Source organism: Carassius gibelio, chromosome B4 (assembly GCF_023724105.1).
Source record: "Carassius gibelio isolate Cgi1373 ecotype wild population from Czech Republic chromosome B4, carGib1.2-hapl.c, whole genome shotgun sequence".
Classification (NCBI taxonomy): domain Eukaryota; kingdom Metazoa; phylum Chordata; class Actinopteri; order Cypriniformes; family Cyprinidae; genus Carassius; species Carassius gibelio.
The window spans coordinates 6987173-7011905 of NC_068399.1; the positions used below are offsets into that span (position 1 = coordinate 6987173).

Here is a 24733-nt window from a genome sequence, read left to right on the forward strand (position 1 = left end):
TGCCTTATGTGACGCTGTGTGTTGCGGGATATACAATGCAACGTGTAAAAAGTTGGTATAAGGGGCTGTTCACATCGTGACTAAAAACATGGAAAATGCTAGGCATGCCACGTTCTCCTTCTTTCCAAGGCGCCCATGAGGTTGTGCAGGTTCTGCAATCTTGCAATCTGGTCTGACAACAAAGTCTATAATGCCACTGTAGATTAAATTGGCTTCTGTGACCAAAAAAGGAGGACCTAAAAAATGGACATTTTATAGCCAGAATAAGGTGAGCCAGATTTTCAACTCATCTTCCCATGTATCAATAACAGCTCACAATTTCATCAGCTGAACGGCCTTAAACTGATTACATTTTAATACAACTTGCCTCATTGCCTTATTTTCGAATTATAATTTATGGATTAGTTCAACTGTTTTAGAAGCATTCACATGTATTAATCAACGTTGTAAAAATACACTTTTATTTAAAAAAATGAACTTAGAAAATAGAATATAAAGAATAACAACACAATAATGTTTTATCAGTCTCCACTGACTAACCCCCCTCCAACCTTACTTAAACTCAGCTTCATAAAGATTATGCTTGATTTTCAATTCACACTTCGGCTTTCTTCAGCAGAGGAAGTATTTAACATGTTCCAACAATGCTTCTGGAATTCAGAGAGGTCTGGCTCTGTGCTTCTCCTTCTCTTTCCTACTGAGGGAAATCTAGAGACCGTTTGCTGGCTGTCTGCTGCTGGTCGATGCCAGAGGCTCTGGCTCTATAGGAGGTAGGGTCAAAGTAATGAGGCCCTCATTGTGACTGTTCTAGGAGAATAAATTAAAGTTTATTTTAATCATAATAAATCATGACTTAACATTGATAAAGTATGTTATGTATTCATTTTTAAATCAGGTAAATACTGCATATTTCAATTATCCAAATACTGACCCATACTTTCTAAATCGTGTCAGACTTCAAACTTCTGTAGAAAGCTACCTCATTACATTCAGAGTCTAGCTGATCTGAGGCCAGTGGGATGTTGGATGACATTGGCCTCTCCTTCACAAATCGTTCCAGAAAAATTAGAGCATTCATGAACTTCTATTGCTTCTGAGTTCCTCCCTCAGAGCCATTTCTCACTTTCTGCTTTCCTCTCCTTTATATACTTATCCCTGAAATATTTCCACTTCTTTCTGCCCTCATCCTCAGAATATAATGTCCAGTTTTTCCACCAGCCCAGCATTAGTATCTATCATCACCATGGGCCACACAGCATGTTAATACAAAGCCCTGAGACCACACATATTTTTACCAAGAGCAGTCTGGTTTAATGGATGAACATCAGAGGCAACCATTTCATGTAATTCAACTCCCAAAGAAATTTTGTGAATTAGTGTATAGAGAAAAATAACGCTTAAATTTTTTTTAAGGCACAAGAATCAGAATATTTTATTGTTTTGGCCTCAGCCCAGTCCTGAAATCACTTGCGTTTTGTGTAGTTTTTGAATAATGATTAAAAAAAAACAAAATATAAAAGGCAGAAATTGATTAAGTTGTCTTTATTTATGTTACCTCATTGACCCTGGCTGGACTTTTATATCCAATCAATTAATTTTGACTAAAACATATTTCACATATGTGACCCTGGACCAAAAAACCAGTCACAAGGGTGCATTTTTTCAAAATAAGAGATTTATACATCATCTAAAATATTTGGTAGAGATACAACTATTTGAAAATCTAGAATCTGAGGATGAAAAAAAATAAAATCTAAATATTGAAAATCCCCTTTAAACCTGTCGAAATTAAGTTTTTAGCATATGATATATTTACAGTAGGAATTGTACCAAATATTTTCATGGAACATGAGCTTTACTCAATACCCTAATGAGTTTTGGCATAAAATAAAAACCGTAAATTTTGACTATACAATGTATTATTGGCTTTTGCTACAAATATACCCCTGCTACTTATGATTGGTTTTGTGTTCCAGGATCACATATGACCTTAAATAGTATATAAGCATTTCCAAGAATCAGCTTTAAATAACAACAAAAAAAAAAGATCTTCAATATACAAAACTAAAAATAAGAACATAAATCATTAACACTTATTTATCATGCCACTAAAACTTCACAATCAGAAAGAGCTTCATTTCCATTCCTGCAACAGACACAGGATTTTTTCTTGTTCACAGGAGCTTACAGTGCAAAAGAGATCACAGACATACATATTAGTGCAGACATACAAAGAAATTACATAGAAATGTCTAAAATCTATTCGGATTTATGAACACAGTTTCACTGATGATCCAATAAATGCATAAAACCCAGGATAGAGCGGCTGAGTGAATGTGGTCCGGACTGAGTGTATGAGGTTCATTGTGTCAGAAACGCCGTAGAAGGACAGAGTTCCTGCGCTGTGATCCACATACACTCCTATTCTACGACTGGACACTACAGGGAGATCAGTCTGTTTGTTATTATGTACAAATACGCATTTAGAGGGAGAACAGAACAAACTCCATGACTGATTATTACGTCCGAACACACACTTATAAACCTCTCCTTTCCTGCTGATGCTCTTATATGACACTGATATATCCACACCAAACATCCCACTCCACTCAACCTCCCAGTAACTGCGTCCACACACACTCTCTTTACACAACACCTGAAGATTATATCCATCGAATCTGTCCGGATGGTCAGGATACGGTTGCTCTGTGAGAGTGCCAGTAATCTCTCTGTTCCTCTCACACAGACGGAGGTGTTTATTCACCGTGTTCAGGTCCAGTGCGAGCGGATTGGAATCTGATGGAGATAAAACACGTGATAATTAGGCATCATGTCATGACCCCATTAAAGACTTTAATGCTAATTTCAGTTTAAGATCCAGTCAGATTGGTGTTTATATCGTCTTAGATTTATCCACTAAAGTCTTATTGATATTGAAAAGAGAAGTTTCTTGTGTTTTGTGCTTACATGTTAATGTCTTAAACTGACTATCTTGTTAGTGTGCTAATAAATGGTGTTTTTGCTATACTATCGATATTAATGTGGCACATAGGAAATGGTCTTCAATTGTCTTTCACTGTTGTTACAAAGTTTTTTTTTTTGTCTGTAGCTCAAAATTAGCCTTTGTGCAACTTATTTTGCCAGCACAGGTCACATTTGACTCATTTCTTGCCTAAGGGTACTGAGGTTATGTGCTTAACAGTAGATGCTTTAGTTTTCTTATTGACTTACACTCTAGGAAGTTGTTTCTGGTCCTGGGATCCATGTTGCTGAATATGACTGCAGAAATCAGCACACATGAACATGAAGAAAATGTGGTTACTCTTTATTTCAGTAGTCCACTTTAGACATTCTACTAAATATAATTAACTTTGCTATATAAAATCAATGGCATGTAAACTACATTTCAGTACATGTATTCTCAGGTTATAAAAATAGGTTGTATAATAAAGTGTTAGCAGGTATTAAAAGTGGAGTTCACCCAAAAATTTAATTTGCTCCAAATTTGCTTCATTATAATTTTTTTTCTTCTTGTTTTCTCGCTATCTCGACATAACGAAGTTCGTTTTCTCATTATAACGACTTAATTTTCTCGTTAAAACGACTTAATTTTCTCGTTATCTCGACATAACGAAGTTCGTTTTCTCGTTATAACGACTTAATTAAGAAGTTACAAAACTGTGCCAGCAGGTGGCACTATAGACCTGAATATAACTGATGGGGTGTTGTATACTATCCACTTTACTGTACGCGGACCTTCCTCGTGATCGCTATAATTTGTGCAGTCTTGTTCATTACTGACATTTAATTAATTCATAAATGTTAAATGCTTGAATCAATATGATTATTTTGTGTTTTAAGTTCCTGCTAGATGCATGAGTTTCACCAACGCGTTCTGTGTCATAAAATAACTGCTTATCAAAACCAAGGTTGACATCACTGTATTCTGTTTCTTTATTTGTGCTTCTTTTAGGCACATGATTAGGTAGTTAATAAGCGGAGATGTTCTGTTTATCTACAGTAGGACGGGATTTAATGATGTAGGCTGATGTGCTTCTTTTCCTTATTACTAATCTTTATTGTTAACCATATCAATGAGAAATGTGATGTATATGTAAAATCCATAGGCTAATTTAATTCAGTTTTGTTCTATAATGTTGTAATCATTTTTTTCTACACACACACACACACACATACATACACTACACGTAAACATGAACGATCTTTTCAAACAGAAGCTTGTAACACACATGATATCTGCCACATCATATATTAACTACTACAAATTATAAATTATATATAATTTTATTTCAAATAAAGGGAAAATTAAAAGTGAGTTTAATCCAAGCAGCTCTAATGGCGCGGTGTTGCCATTTAAACATGTTAATAACAAAACAAAACGTTTGTTGTACTGTCTATGGAAAAATCAACAGTGATTGATCAGCCTTTATTTATGTAAATTTGCTGAAATATAGGCTACAGTAAGAGCACGTGCATGGTTGTCCATCAGATGCCTGTCAAAGTTGAGTTCGTTACTACAGCAACAGTAAAACTGTCATGTCGTTCTAACGAGAAAACAAACTTTCTTTATGTCGAGATAAAGATAAAAATAAGTCGTTGTAACGAGAAAACAACAAAATTAAGTCGTTATAATGAGAAAACAAACTTTCGTTATGTCGAGATAAAGAGAAAAATAAGTCGTTATAACGAAAAAACGACTTTCATTATGTCGAGATAACGAGAAAATTAAGTCGTTATAACGAGAAAACAAAAAGGAAAAAAATTATAATGCATGGCCACTTAGAACTTCCGTAGATTTGTGCATCGTTACCTTTTTAACATTATTAGTATTCTTCAAGAGTTAAAATGGTTGGACTCAATATGGGAATCTTACTCAAGTCCACTATGATCCTGTTTTTCTAGATCTGTTTCCGGCAGGAAAGAGATGTGATCCTATATGTGAAAGCTGGTCCAGCTCAGTGTCTTTCCTTCTCAGAACATTGAACTTCTGCTTCAGTCGTCCTTCAACTCGACTCACTGCAGCCTTTTCCTGGTTAGGATCATAATCATTCAATTAAATAAAATTTTAATTTAAGGGGTACTGTAAGACACTTTTACCCAAAGTACATTCAAAGTACATAACACAATGCTCTACCACTGAGCCACAGGAACACTGTTGCCAAATGCTTTCATTGGAAAGTAGATCAAACTGATCACTAAGTGTCTCTATGATGTCACACTGTGTCTTAGAAATTAGATAAGGTTTGCCCAAGAAGTTCCTGTATTTGTTGCTAGGCATTTTTAAAGAAACAATAGGGACAAGAGAGTCGCTAAATGTAACAACAAAATTGCTAAATTGGCAACACATCATCTCTTACTGCTTTCTGGGCCTGTGAGCCACTAAAGCATCATGTGACTAAAGTAAATCCAGAAAAAGTGGAGTGAGATAGATTAAATTTAACTTATCTGGACTAGTAACCAATAGCTGTAGGTTCACATTCAGAGATGACAGATCATCTAACACTGTTGTACATTAAGTAACATGATGCTTAAAACCTGTTTCATGCCACAGAGATCACAGATTTTTCTGGCCAATCTTTTGAATTACAGCAAAAAGTAAAATAAACAGTAATAGGCTACACAGTTAAACAGGTATTTCTTTTTTAATTCAGTTTTTACAATTTAAAGCTTCTCTAATAATTAATGTCACATCACTATTAAGTAAAACTGAAAGGTGGTTAAAAATAGTGAAAAACCGAACTATTGGTGACCAATCATAGCACATAAATATATGCACTTTCCTTTATACATTCATATACATAAACAGTAAATGTTCATTACTTGTCAACTACCCATGTACTGTTTAATTATTGTAGTGATTGTAGTATAGAAAAAATAAACAACTGTAATGTTTTGATAATATTTCTATTTCATGATATTACCTATATGTTGATATAAGTGCCAACAACATACACATATGAATTAAGTGTCCGCATTATTTAGTAAGTGCTAGGTTCTTACCTGTTTCTCTGTCCTCTGTATTGCTGCTGATACATGTGGTTTTATTAACAAAGTTCGGGAGAAGCACGATCAGATAATCATCCAATTTGGTACAGGTGCATCTCGTTTAGCTAATCATCTTATAGCACGCACGCGTATATATATCCAGTCTTCCTACCTCCTGTCCCACGACAGTTTTTCGGCAACCCTCCTCCACCCCAACTCCTCACTTCTAATCTATTTATCCCAAATTGGGATAGGGGGAGTTATTTGGGTTCGGGCTATGCTCCGGGCCCGGACCCCTCCCCCAGGACAGCACGCCAAAATATGCCTACTATTTGCCTTCAGATTAGATGTAAGGGTGAACTCGTGAAAGTATTATGGTTACATGTTTATCAATCATCCAGAGACAAACAGCTTCACAACACTTAAGTTTCTCTTTCCATGAAGTAAGGAGATTTCAGTTTCCTACACAACTACACTTAAGTTTCTATTTCTCTGAACTCAGGAGATTCCTGTTTCCTGGTTCTGTGTACAAGTGGAATGTTTTAAATGGGTGTGTCTGCAAGTCACAAATAATAAAACGTTGACTAATTTCTGTCTCAGAATGTACCTCCAAGAATTAAAATTACAGAGAAATAAGACAACACCTTTACAAATGGCAGTAATACTGCATTGTAAGTACTTCACTTGTGAATGGATGTACATACTGTATTTGGGCTGTAATCAACTTTGCTTTTATATATGACCATTTTAACTTTAATCCACTGAGTTGGTTATTTATCATTGCTTGCATTGCATGAGTGCACACCACTGCCAAAACCCATAACAGACATTTCTTGTTGGATAAAGGACCATTACCTTCAATTTAACCATTCACTTAGGCACATCAACCATAACTCTTTCAAAAACAACCAGAAAGCTTGGAGTACTTTTTCAGACCACACTTCTAAAACCCATTCCTGCAGATTTGCAATTATTCAACATCAAGAAAATAATACTCTTTCTTTCAGAACATGCTTCAAGCGTTAAAAAACTTTAAAACTTTCAGTGTTAATTTTGGCAGGCATTTTTGATTTAGTCTTAGTCTTGAGATGGAAATGCTTAGTAGAGCATCACAGTCCCGCCCACAACCCGAGAGGGCTCTGGTGGCGGAAGTAAATTTCCCATTCATTTCTCCCATTGACTTTCAGAAAAATCTGTATCTAAAGAGTTTTAGAGCATGTGTGAGGATAACCAGCTACGGCTGAACTCATAAGCATATAACATTCATTTCAACTGAAAAAATTAAGAGAAAATCCAAAAAAAGTCAAAGGTACAAGACTGTGTACACATTTTCATTTCGAGCGCAGGAACTACTCATCCCATAAACCACCTTGCCTCATTGAATTCGACTGAAGCCACAACCGCGAACGAGGCAACGAGCCTTTTGAGCGACTTCCAAATCTGATGACGGCCGCTCGCTCGCTCAAACTTTTTCCTCCAGTGAATTTTATTTTATATAGTGAATGTAGTGAATTTACAATCGTGTAAATAAATAGTGTTTTATATAGGTATTGTGTATTGATTTTTATATTTACCATTGTGTATTTTATATATTGTGTGCGTGTGTGAAAGTGGTTAATCTCAGCAACATGGTGCAGTGCTTTGTACCTGACTGCAATCACCGCTCAGTCGTCAACACATGTCGTTGCCATTACACAAATGTTCAGTAAATGCACAAAAAGGTATGCCTAGGCTAAATATTGTTTTGACAGTGGCATTATAAAATGCTTGATATGACTCATACCATATGAAGGCTACAGTAGCCTAGCTAAGTTACCAACCTCCCTGCAAAACTCTCATGGCAGCCAAGGAGATCATGATTGTACTGATAAGTCTACCTTGCAAAAACGCAACACAGGTTTTTATTTATTTATTTATTTTTTATTAATGATCTTCAGTCTTCACGGACCTTCGCGGGGTTTAACCAGACGGTTACACGAGCTCCACCAATCAGATGCAACACTGTGGGATTTTTCAGGATTGTGGGTAATGAAGTACTTAGCCAAGACTTCGCGAATAAAAGGCATTTATATCAAAACAAGGTTAGTGCCCCATGATCCTTTTATGTTTATATGAGCATATTCTATCGCTTAGTACAGCCATAGACGGTTTTAAGTCTACCATGTATGGTTATGTTTTTATGGCTTATACCCCAAATGTCAATGCAGAAATTGCATTGAATTTTTACTTCTGGCACCAGCTGTGGGCGGGACTGTGATGCTCTATAGTCTCAGTCTCATTTTAGTCATTTAAGTCTTTCATAGTTTTAGTCACTACTTTTAGCCAATAGTTTTAGCCAAACTGTAGTTACCAGAAGTGAAAAAGGAGCAACTTATAAATATATATATATATATATTAAAAGTAATTAATCATTCTTCAATGTACTATAACCTCCTACACTTCATACATGGCTGAGCTCCAGTATAAAGGTCTTTCCCTACCATCAATGCTTAGACAATTTACACTGGACACATCTGTAGTGGCTTTGATACGGCCACTGAAGCTGATTGTGGCCACTCTAGTCAATGCTTGGGTTTATTCCAACTGCGCCATGGACGTACGTTTCTGTAGCAGCTCTCTGTGCTGCTTCCATAAAAAAAAACAAAAAAACAAACCTAATACACTTTCTAATAAATATACTAAAATTCCATTGCTAAGACTTATTGTAAAAGACGAAAGATGTGTTTTAGTCGCATAACACTGGTTACTGGAAATGGCGTCATTTCGTAATACTTTTTTGACAACATTTATAAAATGTTGCTAAAGTTTTGCATAAATCTGTATTGGAAATGCCACTACTGTGAAGATTATTTAGACATTAGTTTAGCTGTAAACAGTTCTACAAAACAATAATGTAGTTATTCTATTAGAATCAGTTCAGTGTTGATTGAATACAGTTAGGTGACAATCTCAATGTTGCACAATGCAGCTTCATGGAAGAGGGGTATGGCATAATAGAGCTTTCTTTCCAATGTTCCGGAATGATTTATTTTCTTGAGCTTTTCTTGTCTGTAAAACCCATTCCACACTGGTGACATTGAAACAGGTCCCTCTTGAGAAAATCTTTATGTGATACCTAAGGTTACCTTTTTGGTTAAAACTTCTCTTTAGGGTGAATTCTCATATGAACTTCAAGGTATCTTTTTTGACTGAAACTCTTTCCACACTGAGGGCATATGTAAGGCTTCTCCTTTGTGTGAGTTCTTATGTGCCTGTTAAGACTTCCTTTATGAGTAAAACTGTTTCCACACTGTTGGCAGGTAAAAAATTTCTCCATAGTGTGAATTCGCCTGTGGACGTTATGGCAGGTGAAGGGTTTCTTTTCAGTGTGAACTTTCATATGGTAATTAAGAGTTCCAAGTTGACTGAAACTTTTTCCACAGTGTTTGCAGGTGAAAGGCTTCTCTCCAGTGTGAATTCTATTATGGTGAACAAGATTTCCAGGTTGACGGAAACTCTTTCCACACTGTTTGCAGGTAAAAGGCTTCTCTCCAGTGTGAATTCTCATGTGAGATTCAAGATTTACATGTTGACTGAAACTCTTTCCACACTGTTTGCAGATGTAAGGCTTCTCTCCAGTGTGAATTCTCATGTGGACTTTAAGGTTTCCATGAAAACTGAAATTCTTTCCACACTGATTACATGTGTAAGGCTCATCTCCACTGTGAACTCTCATGTGCTTGTTAAGGCTTCCTTTATGAGTGAAACTGTTTCCACACTGTTGGCAGGTAAAAAGGCTGTGGACATCAAGGTTTCCATTATGATTGAAACTCTCTTCACACTGAGCGGATCTGTTAGGCTTCTCTCTATTGTGAATTTTCATGTGCCTATTAAGTTTTCCTTGTTGACTGAAAGTCTTTCCACACTGAAAGCAAGCAAAATAATTCCTAGTTCCTGTCTTTTGAGCTCTTTTTTGTGTGGTCTTTTCAGACTGTAAGGAACAAAAATATTTTTCTCCAGTTATTACGTCATGAAGATTCTCATACTGATCTTTCTCCTCAATTTCATTCAGTACTTCCCTCTCATCTGTTTGGAAAAACAAACCAAAAAAAAGTTAACCCCAGTTTAATGGCTCAAAGCAATCGACATCAAACATGTAGAAACGTAATCCATGTTTCCTATACCAGGGTGTCCAAACTTGCTTTTGGTTGGCCAGTGTTCTACAGAATTAAGCTCCAACTTGCCCCAACAAATCTGCTAGAAGTTTCAGAAGATTTGCAAAGACATTGATTAGCTTTAATTGGGGTTAGAGCTAACCTCTATATGACCATTGTCCTCCAGGAGCAGGACTGGACACCCCTGTCCCATATCCACTATGCTACTGAAAGAGACATTACATGTGATGTGTTGCATATTTGCATTCAAGATACATATTCTAAACACAGCAGCATGTGCTTGACTTTTTATCATTAGACAAATTCAGCACTGAGATTCATTAAAAAGAGGGTAATTAAGAGTAATGAAATGCAGACAATGTGTAGTGCGAGTCTGTAAATCAATGTTAGATTTTTATTGATTTGTAATAGTGAGAGAGGTTTCATATGGTGGATATTCTGTACCATTGTTTTGTTTTTCTCTTGCTTTACTTGCTTTGTCATCTAAACCTTGCTAAACAATTTTAAAATGAAAACACTGTTTTAAAATACTAAATTCTTTGACATTCTTCTTTTAACACAGTAGATAATGTGTTGTAAACAACATCTGTCGTTAATATAGACTTATAGGCCAAGCTAAATACACAAAACAGAGTTTAACGAAGGAGTGTGCGATAAAATCATTCCGATAATTAATGCTATATAGATAATCTCAGTCAGTAAAGCCGGTTGACAAGTTGCGCAAATCAATGTTCATTATCAGCATGGATTTGCGCAGCGTGTCAGTAAACAGCGGCTCTGTATAGTAATAGCTGCTCTATGTGAAATCATGCTCCTGATGGAATTTTCACAGATTAGATAACCGGATTTACTGACAAGATGCGCATTAATTATCGGACGATATTTAGTGTGCACCCCTAGTTGAACGTCCTTCTAAGACAGCACTAGTGCAGGCTGTACCGGTGGCCAATAAGAATAGAGCACAGGTATACTGTTCTGAATGGACGTCAGGAATGGGATATTGTTAAGACTGCCCTCTCCCGTTAAAATTACATCAGAGTTACCGACCACTACAGAGTTTTATTTGGGAATTTAATGCTGCGGCAAAAAAGTCTGGTCGGGTCCCAAGCAGTGTTCTTCTGCGAGACACATGTAGTTGTGTTTATAACCACTAGGGCACCAAAGTAATAGACCTCATCTGTAAGTACTTAATACAGTGGTTTTCAACCTGTGGTCTGCGGCCCTCTAGTTGGTCGCGGTGGTTTTCTGAGCCCATTAACGGATCAGAGCGTTCACACTGCATGTGGTAAAAAGCTAGAAATAAAAACGTGCTAAAATAATTAATATCTAGCACATGAGCATAGAGAGAGTTGTGAGTGCACAGGATGCAGTTTTAAGTGAGAGGAGACACGTTTTAAGTGTTTGCACTCTCTCAGGGCGATAGCAGCGTGTATCTGAGCAAGCACGTCTGGTTTTGTGACAGAGAAAAAGGAAATCTGCGTGCGAACAGAGAGATTCACGCTCGTGCATTATTTTGATGTACTTTCGCGTTACAATAATGCACTCTCACTGCTGCTTCTGAACCGCTTACACAGACTGTATACGCACTGCAGACGGAGTAGGCCTATGTGTGAACCTGTATAATGTATAACAAATCTATTTTAATACCTGAGGCACTGCTACAATTAATGAGCTCTATGAACAATGCATTGCAGAAAAAAAAGTTATTTATATTAATTTTTTTGTTTGTTTTTTTGCCATAAGTCTATACATTTTGTTACACTTTAACTATAGTGATTGTTTTGACTTATGTCTGTTCTAGAGACGTTACAACTTTTTGAAGAAAAAATTTCAAAGAAATCGCGAGTGTTTTTTTGTATTTGTTTTTTGTCCATATCGCACAGCCCTAATTCATTCAATAAAGACAGTTAACAATCTAGCTTCTGAATACTAAGTTATTAACCCAACAATAGCGGGGTGAGTTAATTTTTTTGCAGTGGGCTGCGCTAGCATTTGTGTTTGGTAGTGTGGGCCGCGAGCTGAAAAAGGTTGGGAACCACTGACTTAATAGTTTTTATTTTAGAAGCAAATACTGTGTTTAACCCTCAAAGGTAATAACTTTTTGAACCGCTAATCCAATCTAAATGCTTTAAAAAGTGATGTAAAGCAGAGATTCTCCACATTTCAGAGATATCCTCTCATTTAGATATTCAGAGGCGCCGTAGTGCATGTGATTACGTCATCACATTTTGACAACATTGATTCGTCAGAAGAAACCAATGCTTTTGTTTCTCGTAACCAAACGGAAATGATTGTTGACGCTTAGTCCCACCCCGAGCCCAGATTGGTTCAAACTGTCCCATATTCAAACAATAAGTCGAACACTTATACAAACACAAAATAACACATTTGCAAACTCTCTGAAAAAGCACAAAAAAAAAAAAAATACACAACAGAGAACTTTGACATAAAACAAATCAAAACCAAGGATGAAACAGTGGTACATATCTGATAAAGCACTGGGATTTCTGTTTACGGTCGCTTGACGATTTCCTGGTAAAATCGATTCTGACGTAGAATACAGTCGGCGGATCTATCATTTATGCTATGTCTATTATGTTTAAATAATTATGTAAATATATAGTTCATAAAAAGGTAATTTGCACTATTTTTTTCTGTTGCACTCTGAATATTTCTCACTCATCTTGTGTGTAGTTTGTGAAACATTTGCTCTGTTTTTGCACTGTATTGTTAAAGACTATTTGTGCAGTTGTTTTTACTATATGCTGCATAGTTTGTGTTTATTGTTCATATTCAGATTGAAAACATTTCTCAGAAGAAGAAAAAAAACTTTTTTTGTTTGGTTTTGTTATAAAATAACACTCTTTCCATTTTCTTTACTCATTAAAATGTTTTTGGGCACACCTCTATTGTTAGTTAACGAAATAGGGATGTTTTTTACTCAAACGTGTTGCTAACAATATTTTAATAAATGGCTATAACTTCCTTGGCAAATGGTACATCTAAACAAAATATTATTTGGAAGTAACACACAGACACAACTTTCTACAGAAAAATATCCAAACTTTAGGAGTTTTTATTTTTGAGTACACAGTAAGAAAACACCCAACTGTTGCTTGCATTTTTCTTAAAATTCAGTAATTTCATTCATTCTTTGAGAAAACGAAAGTAAAATTAAATTAGTTAAACTTAAACTGTAAGTTTATAATGATATATGGCATTGATGCTGACTGCTAGAATAGGTCTGAAAAACATAGAAAAGAGCAGGTGTCAGGCGCCCCAAAAATGTTCTAGGTCTTTAAGGGTTAATGTTGCAGACTAAAAAAATCTGTTTAGATTATACCTTATTAACGTTTCAACTTAAATCCATAATATCATAAATGGCCAATGTGAAAGGATCTTTTCAGCTGCACTTCAAGACAGTGTTAACGTTTGTCTGATCATGTGATCTCAACATGACTTTCCACAATCCATTTTAACGTGAACGATCACATCGTTGTGTGATCACTCTATGACTGGTTCCTGAAGCTTTTGTTCAGTGCATCTCGTGATCAACTGTTGAATTCAAATCTGCCTTCGTGCTTTTCCTGGCATTTTGTCATATCAAAACTAATCTTTCAAATATCGACATCAACCGATACATTTTACTGTTTGGCCGATGTGTTCGAGGCTCTCATTTTTAAAAGTTCTGTCTAATACAAATAGAAGCCTGTCTAATAATCAGAGAACAATCATTTAAACAAAGGAATTAATGCATACAAAAAGTATTACCGTATTTTACGGACTATAAGTCACACTTTTTTTCATAGTTTGGCTGGTCCTGCGACTTATAGTCAGGTGCGACTTATTTATCAAAATTAATTTGACATGAACCAAGATAAAACATTACCGTCTCCAGCCGCGAGAGGTCGCTCTATGCTTCTCATTTTCCTGTAGCCTACACTGAAAACATAGAGCGCCCTCTCGTGGCTGTAGACGGTAATGTTTTCTCTTGGTTCTAAATAAATGCGACTTATAGTCCAGTGCGACTTATATATGTTTTTTTCCTCATCATGACGTATTTTTGGACTGATGCGACTTATACTCAGTGCGACTTATAGTCCGAAAAATACGGTATAAGGATTGCTTATATATTATTAGTAATAGAAAGCAAATACTTATTTATAATTGAAACAAATCTTTGAATAACTAATGAACATTTAATTTAACAAACCTTGCAAACTTAGTTGAATGCAGTTATGAGATCTGCATTCTGTGGGTTTAGGCAACCCAAATAACACTTTAGTAGTAGCTAACCAATATGTTTATAGTTTGTAAAAATATACCCCGTAGTCTATGAAAGGGGCAGTAATGAACCTTACAAATATAGTCTGATGGAATGCTTTACTGATTTTAGAAACACATTGTGAAGGAAACTATAAAGTTTACTCTGCTCTTCTCCCAGTTCACCAGAAAATTACTTCAATGTCTTTCGGGAGGAAAGAATGATTTTGCGTGTTGTAATTCCCACAGCTTGGATTTAGCATGAACTAACATGACCATCACCCAGTATAGATCAACTAAAATATGTCTAAAATAAAGTGCTCGAACTTCCAAATACATCTACTTGCACATATTTCAGAACCTGATTATCAAGATATTTAACCATATAGTGAGCATGTTTGTTGCAAATATTAAAATTATGTCATTAGTGACTCACCCTCATGTCGTTCCAAACCCGTTAGACCTCCGTTCATCTTCAAAGGAGGAAGAGAAAATGATGCTGAAGTCATAATTTTTGCTATTTTTGGACCAAAATGTATTTTCAATGCTTCAAAATACTGTAACTGACCCTCTGATGTCACATGGACTACTTTGATGATGTTTTTCTTACCTTTCTGGACATGGACAGTAGACCGTACACACAGCTTCAATGGAGGGACTGAGAGCTCTCGGACTAAATCTAAAAAATATCTTACTGTGTTCAGAAGATGAACAGAGGTCTTACGGGTTTGGAACAACATTAGGGTGAGTTATTAATGACATCATTTTTATATGTGGCTGAACTAAGCCTTTAACATATATAAAAAATTTATGCAAACTAAATCTCTGTCAGCAGCGTAGTTCATTAATGCAATGGTAAAATAAGAAATCATATACAGAGATAGTTTAGTGGACTCAAATGAACTTATTTAAATGCAAACCCAAAATAAACAAAGTTAATATTTAGGTATTTATATTATATATTATTTGAACACAATATGAAATAAATAAATTTTTAAGAAAACATCTGCAGTTGGTTTCTAAAAGTCCAAGGTAAAAATACTTGAATGCAAGAAAAAATACTTAAATAGCAGCAAGTGCATTTGTGGCACATTCTTGTTTTCTGTGCTAACTTAACTGGTTAAACTTGTACAATATAAATACACTAATTCATAGAATAATTCTACTCCAGTAGCATTAGCAAAATACCCGAGATTTATAACGATTCTTTGAAATTAAGTATACTACTGCAAAAATATACAGAGGACCTTATAAGGATTTCTTATAAGTGTGGTTTGAATTATTTAAAAAGCAGTTCAATGTTATAACACTTTTATCTAGTTATCCTAATTTTAAATCAAATCCAGAATATTTAGAAGTGTATGAAAGATACAAGTAGTAACTTGATCATTTTTTGTATGTTAAAAGTGCATCGTAGTTCATGGTGTTTCAAATTAGCTCAGTCGAGTTCACTGTTCTAAAGATTATTAAAAGTACTAAAGAATAATTTTGATTACATGGAGTACAAAATTAGTGTGCGATAATAAAGCACATTATTTACATTATCGAAGTGTAAGTGTACTTCAAGCGTATTGTACTGCACTTTATTCACCTGAGTTTTCACTGAACATGTTTGTTCTCTTTTATCGTCAGCGCTGAATCGAATCACTGAATCATTTACAAATGATTCTGTTCAGATTATTCAAATTGCTCTTTCTCTCACTTCAATCCAGTAACGTACTTGATCGATGTACTAATTAACGATTTAGGGAGCGAAATGAGACGCAGCTGTTCTGTTATTAATGGATGAGTTTTACTCACAAAAATAACGCAAAAACAATTATTACAGCGTTATTTATAGGTTAATATTAATTAAATTATTATCATAGCTTGTAAAAACGTTTAAATTGACAGTAGTTTGCATTAATCAAAAAAACGTAAAAAAAAAAAAAAAAACACAAACATTTCCTCAGGCGAATCACAACAGATGCAGGAGCACAGGTTTATGACGTCACAACACCAGACCAAAATAAAAGTCCCGTTTACACGCTGATGCATAAACTATGATGGACAACTATCTTTTCAAATTATCATGGGTTGACAAATGCACACACAAAAAAGAATGTGTCAAGATGTAAACACAGCAGATTATGTCTTTATTAACGTTTTCTGTTCTCACAGTCATAATTTGTTGTAATACTTTACGGACCTTTAATATATTCCACTTTAACCAAATAAAGATGAATTCTGAATTGTTGCCCTTATATTCTGGGGAGAAACTGAGACGAAATAAGATTACATTATTGTAGCATTTTATGTAACATTAAAAATTAAGTCTCAAGATAAACAAATATTTTTATCTACGCATTAGTTTGAAATATTCATAACTGGTTTACAATCCCTAGTAATGTGAAGACCAAGATAATGTTATTTATCCTTGAGAATATCTCAAGAAAGGTGTGTGCTTGTAATCATTTAAAGTGTTTAGATCGAAACGATAATTGTGTGTAATGCATAATGTGAAATGTATTATTACCGAGTGTAAAGTTGTGATTAGTGATGGCAAAATGAGGCTTCCTGAACCACTGAGACCTCGCAGCCCATTGCTTCACCAAAAGGTTCATTACTCGAAGCTTCATTCATTATTGCTCACTAGTGACACCTAGATACTGTGCAAAGAAATAGCAGACCAATAAAAATACTGAATCAATGACCTGAGCAGACATTTGTCCATTGCCTGGGTATCAAATAAAATATGTTTCTCTCTCTGTCTGAATTTACTTGTGCAGAGACAACTGTCACATACAGTTCATTCATTATTCATAAATTTTTTGGATAGTGACAGTAGGAACAACAAAAGTGAGACTGTGTTGAGTGTAGTTCTTATGGTGGAGGGAGTGTAATAACGCAAATTACAACAGAAAAGTGTGGGGTGGGAAAGGTTAAGAATTGTTTCTGGTGTGTTTTGTGCATTAAACTGTTACTAGTTTTAGTGCAGTGTTGTGCTTATGGGACTATGGATTTAAAGGAACAAACTGCAACACTGGGTGGGTGAAGGAAGGATCACACATTCTTTTTATTGAGGAACAGAATTTTTTCTGTGTTGGAGCTTAGACGATTCCTCCTTTTGGACAGAATCTCTCCAGCCTTGGAAAAGATCCTTTCACATGGAACAGAGGATACGGGGGAACATAAAAAATGTCAGTGTCAGCTGGTATAAATGAGGAAACAGATGTTTATGTTGAGCCCAATATACTAGTGGATCCTCAGATCTTGTGAGATTCACTTTGGATAAATATTCATTTGATTTGATAAAGATTGTTAGTAGTCTGTGCATGCTCGTGCAGTGCTCGATAACGCCTGTGCATGGAGGAGGTGTTATTGTTGTATGTCAGCTCCTTTAGGCACAGCAAGCATTTCACCTAGAAACATAAATAAATAGACATGAAATATAATACAGCCTTATATTGAGTATTATTATTAGTTCAAGACAGTAAAACAATAATAATACACATACCTACTAGGGTTGCTCGGTTTACCGGTGCTATGGTGGTATCGTGATACTAAGGGTCCAAAATACTGGCGGTGCCACTGTATTTTTTAAACGGTAGTATCGTCATTATACGGTTCTACCGTGAGTACTGTTGTATGTGGCTTGTGGGGCAGTTGCTTAAACGTTCGAACACTTGTGTTGCAAATAAACAATATCTTTTGTCTTCCTGTCGTCTTGCTGCGGTGCCCTTTAAGCGCGCAAAAAACCTGTATAGAATTCGCGCCTTATATACCATATATGTTTTTTTTTTTTTTTTTTTTCTTGACAAGCATCTGAATCAGTTCATTTCATTTTCATTTGCAATGGTGTGTTCCTGTGAATTACAATGAATTCAAATACTTTTGACCGTGACAATCTCCTAAAAAAGAGCAATTCACGTAGTGAAGTATGGAATTACTTCGGATTTTTACCTGATTGAGACTGGAAAACCTATTGATGACGGAAAACCAATCTGCCGCGAATGCCTTACGAGAATTCAAGCTAAAGGGGGAAACACCAGCAACCTCATCAAGCACCTTCGGACACATCCCACATCTTATGCAGAGTACACAAAGGTTAGTGAATCTTATTTACCTTAAATAATTTGTCTTCATTTTTGACGATGTCCTGTTTAACATTTCAGTAAGGTGATGCATATTATTCACGCTATCTAACGTTAACGTTAGAGAGAGGGAATTAAAAGATTTTTAAAATTAGCAGCTTAAGCTGTATTTTAAAATAATAACTTTATGTATTTTTGCAACAATCTTTGCGACGAAGAATGTTGTTATATTCATTAACATGACGACATTTGCAGTCTGTTCTTGTCAGCCCTTTATTCATTTATAATGTTAAAATCTGCTTGTTTCATTCCTAAATATATCTGTGTTTTAAACGAGTTGTTAAAGGAGACATTCACGAAGTTTCGTGTGAGTAATCACTTGCTTCATTCCTGAAGTGCCCAGACGGTTCTTTGAATGGCTCTGTCAATAAATCATTAAGAACGACTGCCACCTACTAGATTTTTTAGTTTCCCATTTAAAGGTAGTCCATAAAATAATTTTTTCAACATTTCATATATTTGTATTTGACATTTTTTTTTATTTACAACTTCATATATCAAATAACTAATCTTTATTTTAGCCGTTTTAATTGCAGTCTCACTGCAAGTGCAGTTTCTGTGCCAATTTTGCTGTTCTAAAATGCATTTTACTCACACTGATTTTATTTGATTAAATTAAAAAAAAAAATCACACCAGTTTTCATTTTATTAAATGTACAGTACTAACAACAAATGTTAAAACAATTTTCTGTATTCTATTTTTTGAAAAAATAAAATAAAATAAAATGAAATGGGCTATTGAATATATAATTTATTTTTTAATTTCAATTTTTTTTAAATGTTTATGTACTTTTTTTTTACAAACAAACAGAATCCAAGTTCTGTAATTTATTTCATATTGTTTCTTACTGTTTTTTTTTTTTTTCAGAATCAGAACCATGCTGCCCTAACTGGTGCCCAAAGCCACACAGGTAACCCTGCCACCAGCAAGTCGCAGCCCACCATCGACAGCCTCTTTGAGAAATCCAAGAAGTATGAAGCAACATCCAAAGAAGCAGCTGTTCTAAACAGAGCTGTGGCCGAATTAATTTGTCTTGACCACATACCAATATATACAGTGGACAGGTTTGGATTCAAGCAACTAGTCAAGAAGCTCAACAGCAAATATGAACTGCTCAGCAGGAACTTTTTCATGAATAATGAAATACCAAAATTGTACACCGAAACTAGAGGGACAATAAAAGCAGAACTTGAAGGATCTGGATTTTATTCATGTACTACAGACCTCTGGACCAGCAGAACAATGCAGTCCTACATGGCTGTAACTGCTCAGTTCATAACAATGGATTGGCAAATGCAGTCATGGTGCCTGGGCTGTGCAGAACTTAATAGTGACCACACAGCAGAGAGCATAAGCAAGGCCTTCTCTGAGATGTTGGAAGAGCAATGGGGGCTCAATTTACATGACATGGCAGGAATTACAACTGACAATGCTTCCAATAACATCAAGGCCTTCTCTGATTGTAACTGGATTCCATGCTTTGGGCATAATCTTGACTTGGCAGTTCACAAGGGCCTCAATGTTGATCATGTAGGCAATACCTTGTCTCGGCTTAGAAGAACTGTATCTGCTTTTTCGCGATCCGCCAAGCTGACAAGACAGTTAAAGTCAAAGCAGGCTGACCTTGGTGTACCACAACACAAACTGATACATGACGAACCTACCCGTTGGGGGTCCGCATGTGACATGGTGGAACGCTTTTTAGAACAGCAGCAAGCTGTTTGTGCTGTGTTAGCTGATAACAGAAACAAGCGGCACCTCATGCCTAAAGACCTGGATGTTACTACAATGGAAGCACTGAAAAATGTGCTTGGACCTCTAAGGGATTTTACTGATGCACTAAGTGGAGAGCAGCATCCCACAATTTCCTCAGTCCTGCCACTGCTCTGGAAAACTGAATCAATTTTGATAGCGTCTGCCTCTGACAGCCAACTAAGTTCTCGTATCAAGGATTGCATAAGGTCTGATCTGCAAAACAGATACAATCATAAAGAGATACAGACAACGTTGAACTGTTATACATTTTTAGATCCGAGATTCAAAGACACCCTTGTATCTAATTTACAAGAGGTGGAAGCACGGTTTCAGCAGCAGGTTGAGAAAAGCTTAATGCATGCAGTCCCATCAGTGAAGATCCCAAATCAGCCTAATTTCGGGTGTCCAAAATCAGGGCTAAGTGGACTTTAGGCAGGTATTATGAATGAGAAACAAGGAGCAACGCCATGCACAACTGAGGATGATGTTACTGTCTCTGCAGCAGAACCACAGGTAAGATTACAGTGTATTCCATTTTGTATTTTTATATTAAATTAATTACAGCACTGTAGCTAATAATGAGAACAGATTTGACTTAATTAAATGTTTATGTATTTGCATTCACAGCAAAAGCTAAGGAGGGAGTTGGAAATATACCACAAAATGCCAGAGACAGATGCAAGAGACGACCCCCTCAAATGGTGGAGGCAAAATGAGGGCAGCTTTCCAGTCCTATCGATCTTCGCAAAAAGATACCTGTGCATATCTGCCACAAGTTGTGCATCAGAACGCATTTTTAGTTTATCAGGCAACATATGTACACCTCTTCGTTCAAGGCTGACCTCACATCATTTGGATATGCTGGTGTTTCTTGGCAAGAACTTACAACAGGTCAAGAAATTGGGCACATAAACTGTAAAGGCAACAGCATTAATTTACTCTGAAACAGTAGAATGTTCTAATATTCTCTAATTAACTTTTCAGATGAATATATGAATTATTCTTATTTTTCTTCTTCAATTTCATTCTTCCCTGAAATCCAAGTTTTATGAGTTTCCTTATCCAAATTAAATTCTTAATGTGTTGTTTATACTTAGTACACTGAGAAGAGTTTCATTTTGCATGACTTCATTACTGTAAAGGTGGAGTAAATTTTTTTAGTGGCTTCATGACTGTTCTTGAGTTTTTCAAAGAGCCAGTTATTCATTTTCATTAAAAAAAAATATTCTGAGGACAATTTGGTCTGTTTTCATTTATATCTTAGTATTTCTGACATTTTGCTTCATTTTGTAGATTTGAATTTTAAATTAATACAATATGGCATGGAATCGCGATACTACTTGGTATCGTGATACTTCAGCAGGTATAGTATCGTAAAATTTTTTAATGGTATCGTGACAACCCTAATACCTACAGATATTTCTCTCCTCACCTTCTGAAACGTGTTGATTTTTACAAAGCTCATCGTTCTGAAAAGCGAGGTGTGCTCTGATTGACCAGCTATCCAATCTATCTATCATGTGACTGAAATGTTATGCCCCTTAACATACTGTGTCCTGTCCGGCCGAAGCGACGAGACATAAACATTTAATTATAATGTTTGTTTCATTATAATGTCGAAACCCATTATAAACGTGATATAAACATGATTTCTAGTCATGTTCTCTTTTGGAAGGCCAAACAAAGTAGTTTCCCTTTTTAAAGAAACAGCGTTTAAGAGTGATGCTTCAATTCAAACGAAAGAACAAACACATGAGAGCAATTTCAAAAGCATGAGGAGCTGTCTGTTCTGCTCTCTTTACCTCAGCCAACGATCAGCCTGCACAGTGCAAACAGCCAAAACCTGGATGTTTTAGGCATTATTAAAATCCTGGCGGGGACGTGTCACGTATTAACTGCACATATGGCCACCCTATACAGATCTTCTTCATTCACCAAGAGCTTGTAACACTCCAAAGAGAAAGGAACAATTATAATCGCATCATATGACCCCTTTAACCCCAAAAATTGACTTTTGAAAATTGTAATGTTATACTGCTGTCTGTCATACTTTTCTGTGTTTACATAAATGTCTTGCAGGGCAATACCAACTCTCTGTTAGACACTTGATAGCAATAAATTTTTAAGAAATGAAAGAGATTAAAAAGAAAGTGATTCATCGGATGTTCCATATGAGAATTATCTATTTTCTTTATAACTGTGCAAACAGTTTAAACATACCTTTATTGCTTGAGGCCTCTTTAGGATACTGTTAGTTAAATACGGAGACAGCGAAGGTCGCTGTCACTCCATTCATAAGGCTGTTGTGGGGCCCCATCACAGTTGTCCCTTCCAAAGATACATCCATTTGTCTGCACTTAGTGCCTCTCCTGAAATGCATACACAATATGATAACTAAAAGAGCACTAGAAAGCTGCACTACATACACGCATGAGTGGCAGTATTGGCAGGATGGGCAAAATTTGATCAGGTGGGAGACAAAGTTATGGTATGGTTTTTCCTAATTTAGACTAGGCATTTTATGGATGCAATAGGCTTATGTTGAATTACAGTCTTTCCTTTCTTCTTTGACATATACCCATGTAACAATTATTAACAGGGCTTAAAGCAAGCAAACGTATGTTCCATCTAGCAGCCGGTGTGCAGCTGATCCTGTGGTGTGTCTACAGCTGTTCCCGCGCAGTCTTTTCCTTCTGTGTTGACCGTTTATGACAGTGGTAAAGTTAAATATTAAAAAATTTAAGCACAGAATCAGGCACAGGCTTGACATTTATCCTGCTTGAATTTGTTCTAAGAAACGCACATGACTTCATAAGTACCAAACTTTCAACAGTAAATATTAAATATATTAAATATTTAAACTATAGTGTTTTTCTTTCATTTTCCATGACTGAAACAGTCAAATGTAACACATCAGCAAGGCAAAACTGACGTCTATTTGCGAAAAATGTGCTTTGATGCGCTTGTTTGATAACTTGTGGTTAAAGAGCCACTCAGCGGTCAAAAGCTGCAAATGCATTTTACAAACGCTGCGGCGGCGGTAAAAAGGGCCTTTTGAATGTCTACTTACTGTAGTTGCGGAAGCAGTCAATGGAAGGAAATCTGACAACATTCTGTCATCAAAATATCTTAATTTGTGCTCTGTAGATGAACCAAGGTCTTATGGGTGTGGAATGACATGAGGGTTAGTAAATGACAGAAATTTCATTTTGGTATAAACAAACCCTTTAATAAAAGCACACTCTGAAGGCCATGTAAAGAAATAGTTGCTAAGCAGAAGGGCGAACTGCTACAGCCCAGATCTTGGCACTCAGGAGATTGATAGAGGAGGTGAGGAAGGACAACCTGACTGCAGTCCTATGTTTCATAGACTTCAAAAAGGCATTTGATTCGATTCACGAGGTACGATGGTGAAGATCCTGAAGGCATACAGAATTCCTCCGAACCTACTCCGGGCAATAGAGTCCATGTACTCAGGAACAAGGGCCAGGGTGGTGACCCCAGATGGCAACAGCGAGGAGTTTGACATCCTGGCTGGAGTTATGCAAGGGGACACACCCCCTTCCTCTTCATCATAGTCCTTGATTATGCGCTCAAGAAGGCAATCAGTGGGCGAGAGCAGGAACTTGGCTTCACGCTGACACCAAGGAAGTCAAGTCGACACCCGGCATTAGTCTTGACAGACCTTGACTATGCAGATGACATCAGTCTGCTCTCCGACAACATGGAACAAGCACAGGAACTACTACACAGGGTAGAGCTAGAGTGCACCAAGGTTGGCCTTAGGATAAATGCAAAGAAAACTGAGGTCATGACCTACAACGTTCCACCAGAACATCAACCTCTGATAACAGCAGGAGACACTGTGCTGAAAGAAGTTGAGGACTTCAAATACCAACTCAACTGAGCAAGATCTAAAAGTGAGGAAGGCACTTGCATGGAGGGCCCTGAATCGGCATGAACGGGAACCTTTCCCGCCAAATCACGCTCAGCTTCTTCTACGCGACAGTAGAGTCCATTCTCCTCTATGGCAGTGAATGCTGGACCCTGAATCCAACCTTAGAGAAGTCCTTGGACGGGTGCTACACCAGGATGCTGCATGCAGTACTTAAAGGAACACTCCGACTTTTTGGGACTTTAGCTTATTCACATTATCCCCCAGAGTTAGATAAGTCCATACATACCTTTTTCATTTCTGTGCGTTCTGTAAGTGTCATTTGACGCACCCACCGCTAGCCTAGCTTAGCACAAAGACTGGATGTAAATGGATACTGTTAGCATAGTAATCCCAATAAGTGACAAAATAATCCAAACATTTTCCTATTTACATGTTGTGATCTGTATAGTCACAGCGTGTACAAATAACAAGGCTATATGAGACAGAGACCATTTTTAATCATATAAATACTGGGAACTATATT

The 24733-nt window shown here is 36.4% G+C and overlaps 2 protein-coding genes across 3 annotated transcripts; both read right to left on the minus strand.

Annotated features, from left to right (window-relative positions):
* Positions 1–1527: 1527 nt before the first annotated feature.
* LOC127956080 (tripartite motif-containing protein 16) lies at positions 1528–6055 on the minus strand. Of its 2 annotated transcripts, none has more exons than XM_052553858.1 (4): positions 6022–6055; positions 4895–5050; positions 3232–3279; positions 1528–2796 (listed from the first exon to the last, which is right to left on the minus strand). In XM_052553858.1, exons 3-4 carry the CDS (start codon positions 3263–3265, stop codon positions 2270–2272), a joined length of 561 nt encoding a protein of 186 aa, XP_052409818.1. In that variant the 5' UTR covers positions 3266–3279; positions 4895–5050; positions 6022–6055; the 3' UTR covers positions 1528–2269. The 2 variants fall into 2 exon arrangements, with proteins under 2 accessions (XP_052409818.1, XP_052409819.1); XM_052553859.1 differs by having other exon boundaries at positions 4832–5050.
* Positions 6056–8835: 2780 nt separating this feature from the next.
* Positions 8836–16504, minus strand: LOC127956068 (gastrula zinc finger protein XlCGF57.1-like). The gene is made up of 2 exons (XM_052553839.1): positions 16366–16504; positions 8836–10071 (listed from the first exon to the last, which is right to left on the minus strand). Exon 2 carries the CDS (start codon positions 9866–9868, stop codon positions 9140–9142), a length of 729 nt encoding a protein of 242 aa, XP_052409799.1. The 5' UTR covers positions 9869–10071; positions 16366–16504; the 3' UTR covers positions 8836–9139.
* Positions 16505–24733: the final 8229 nt, after the last annotated feature.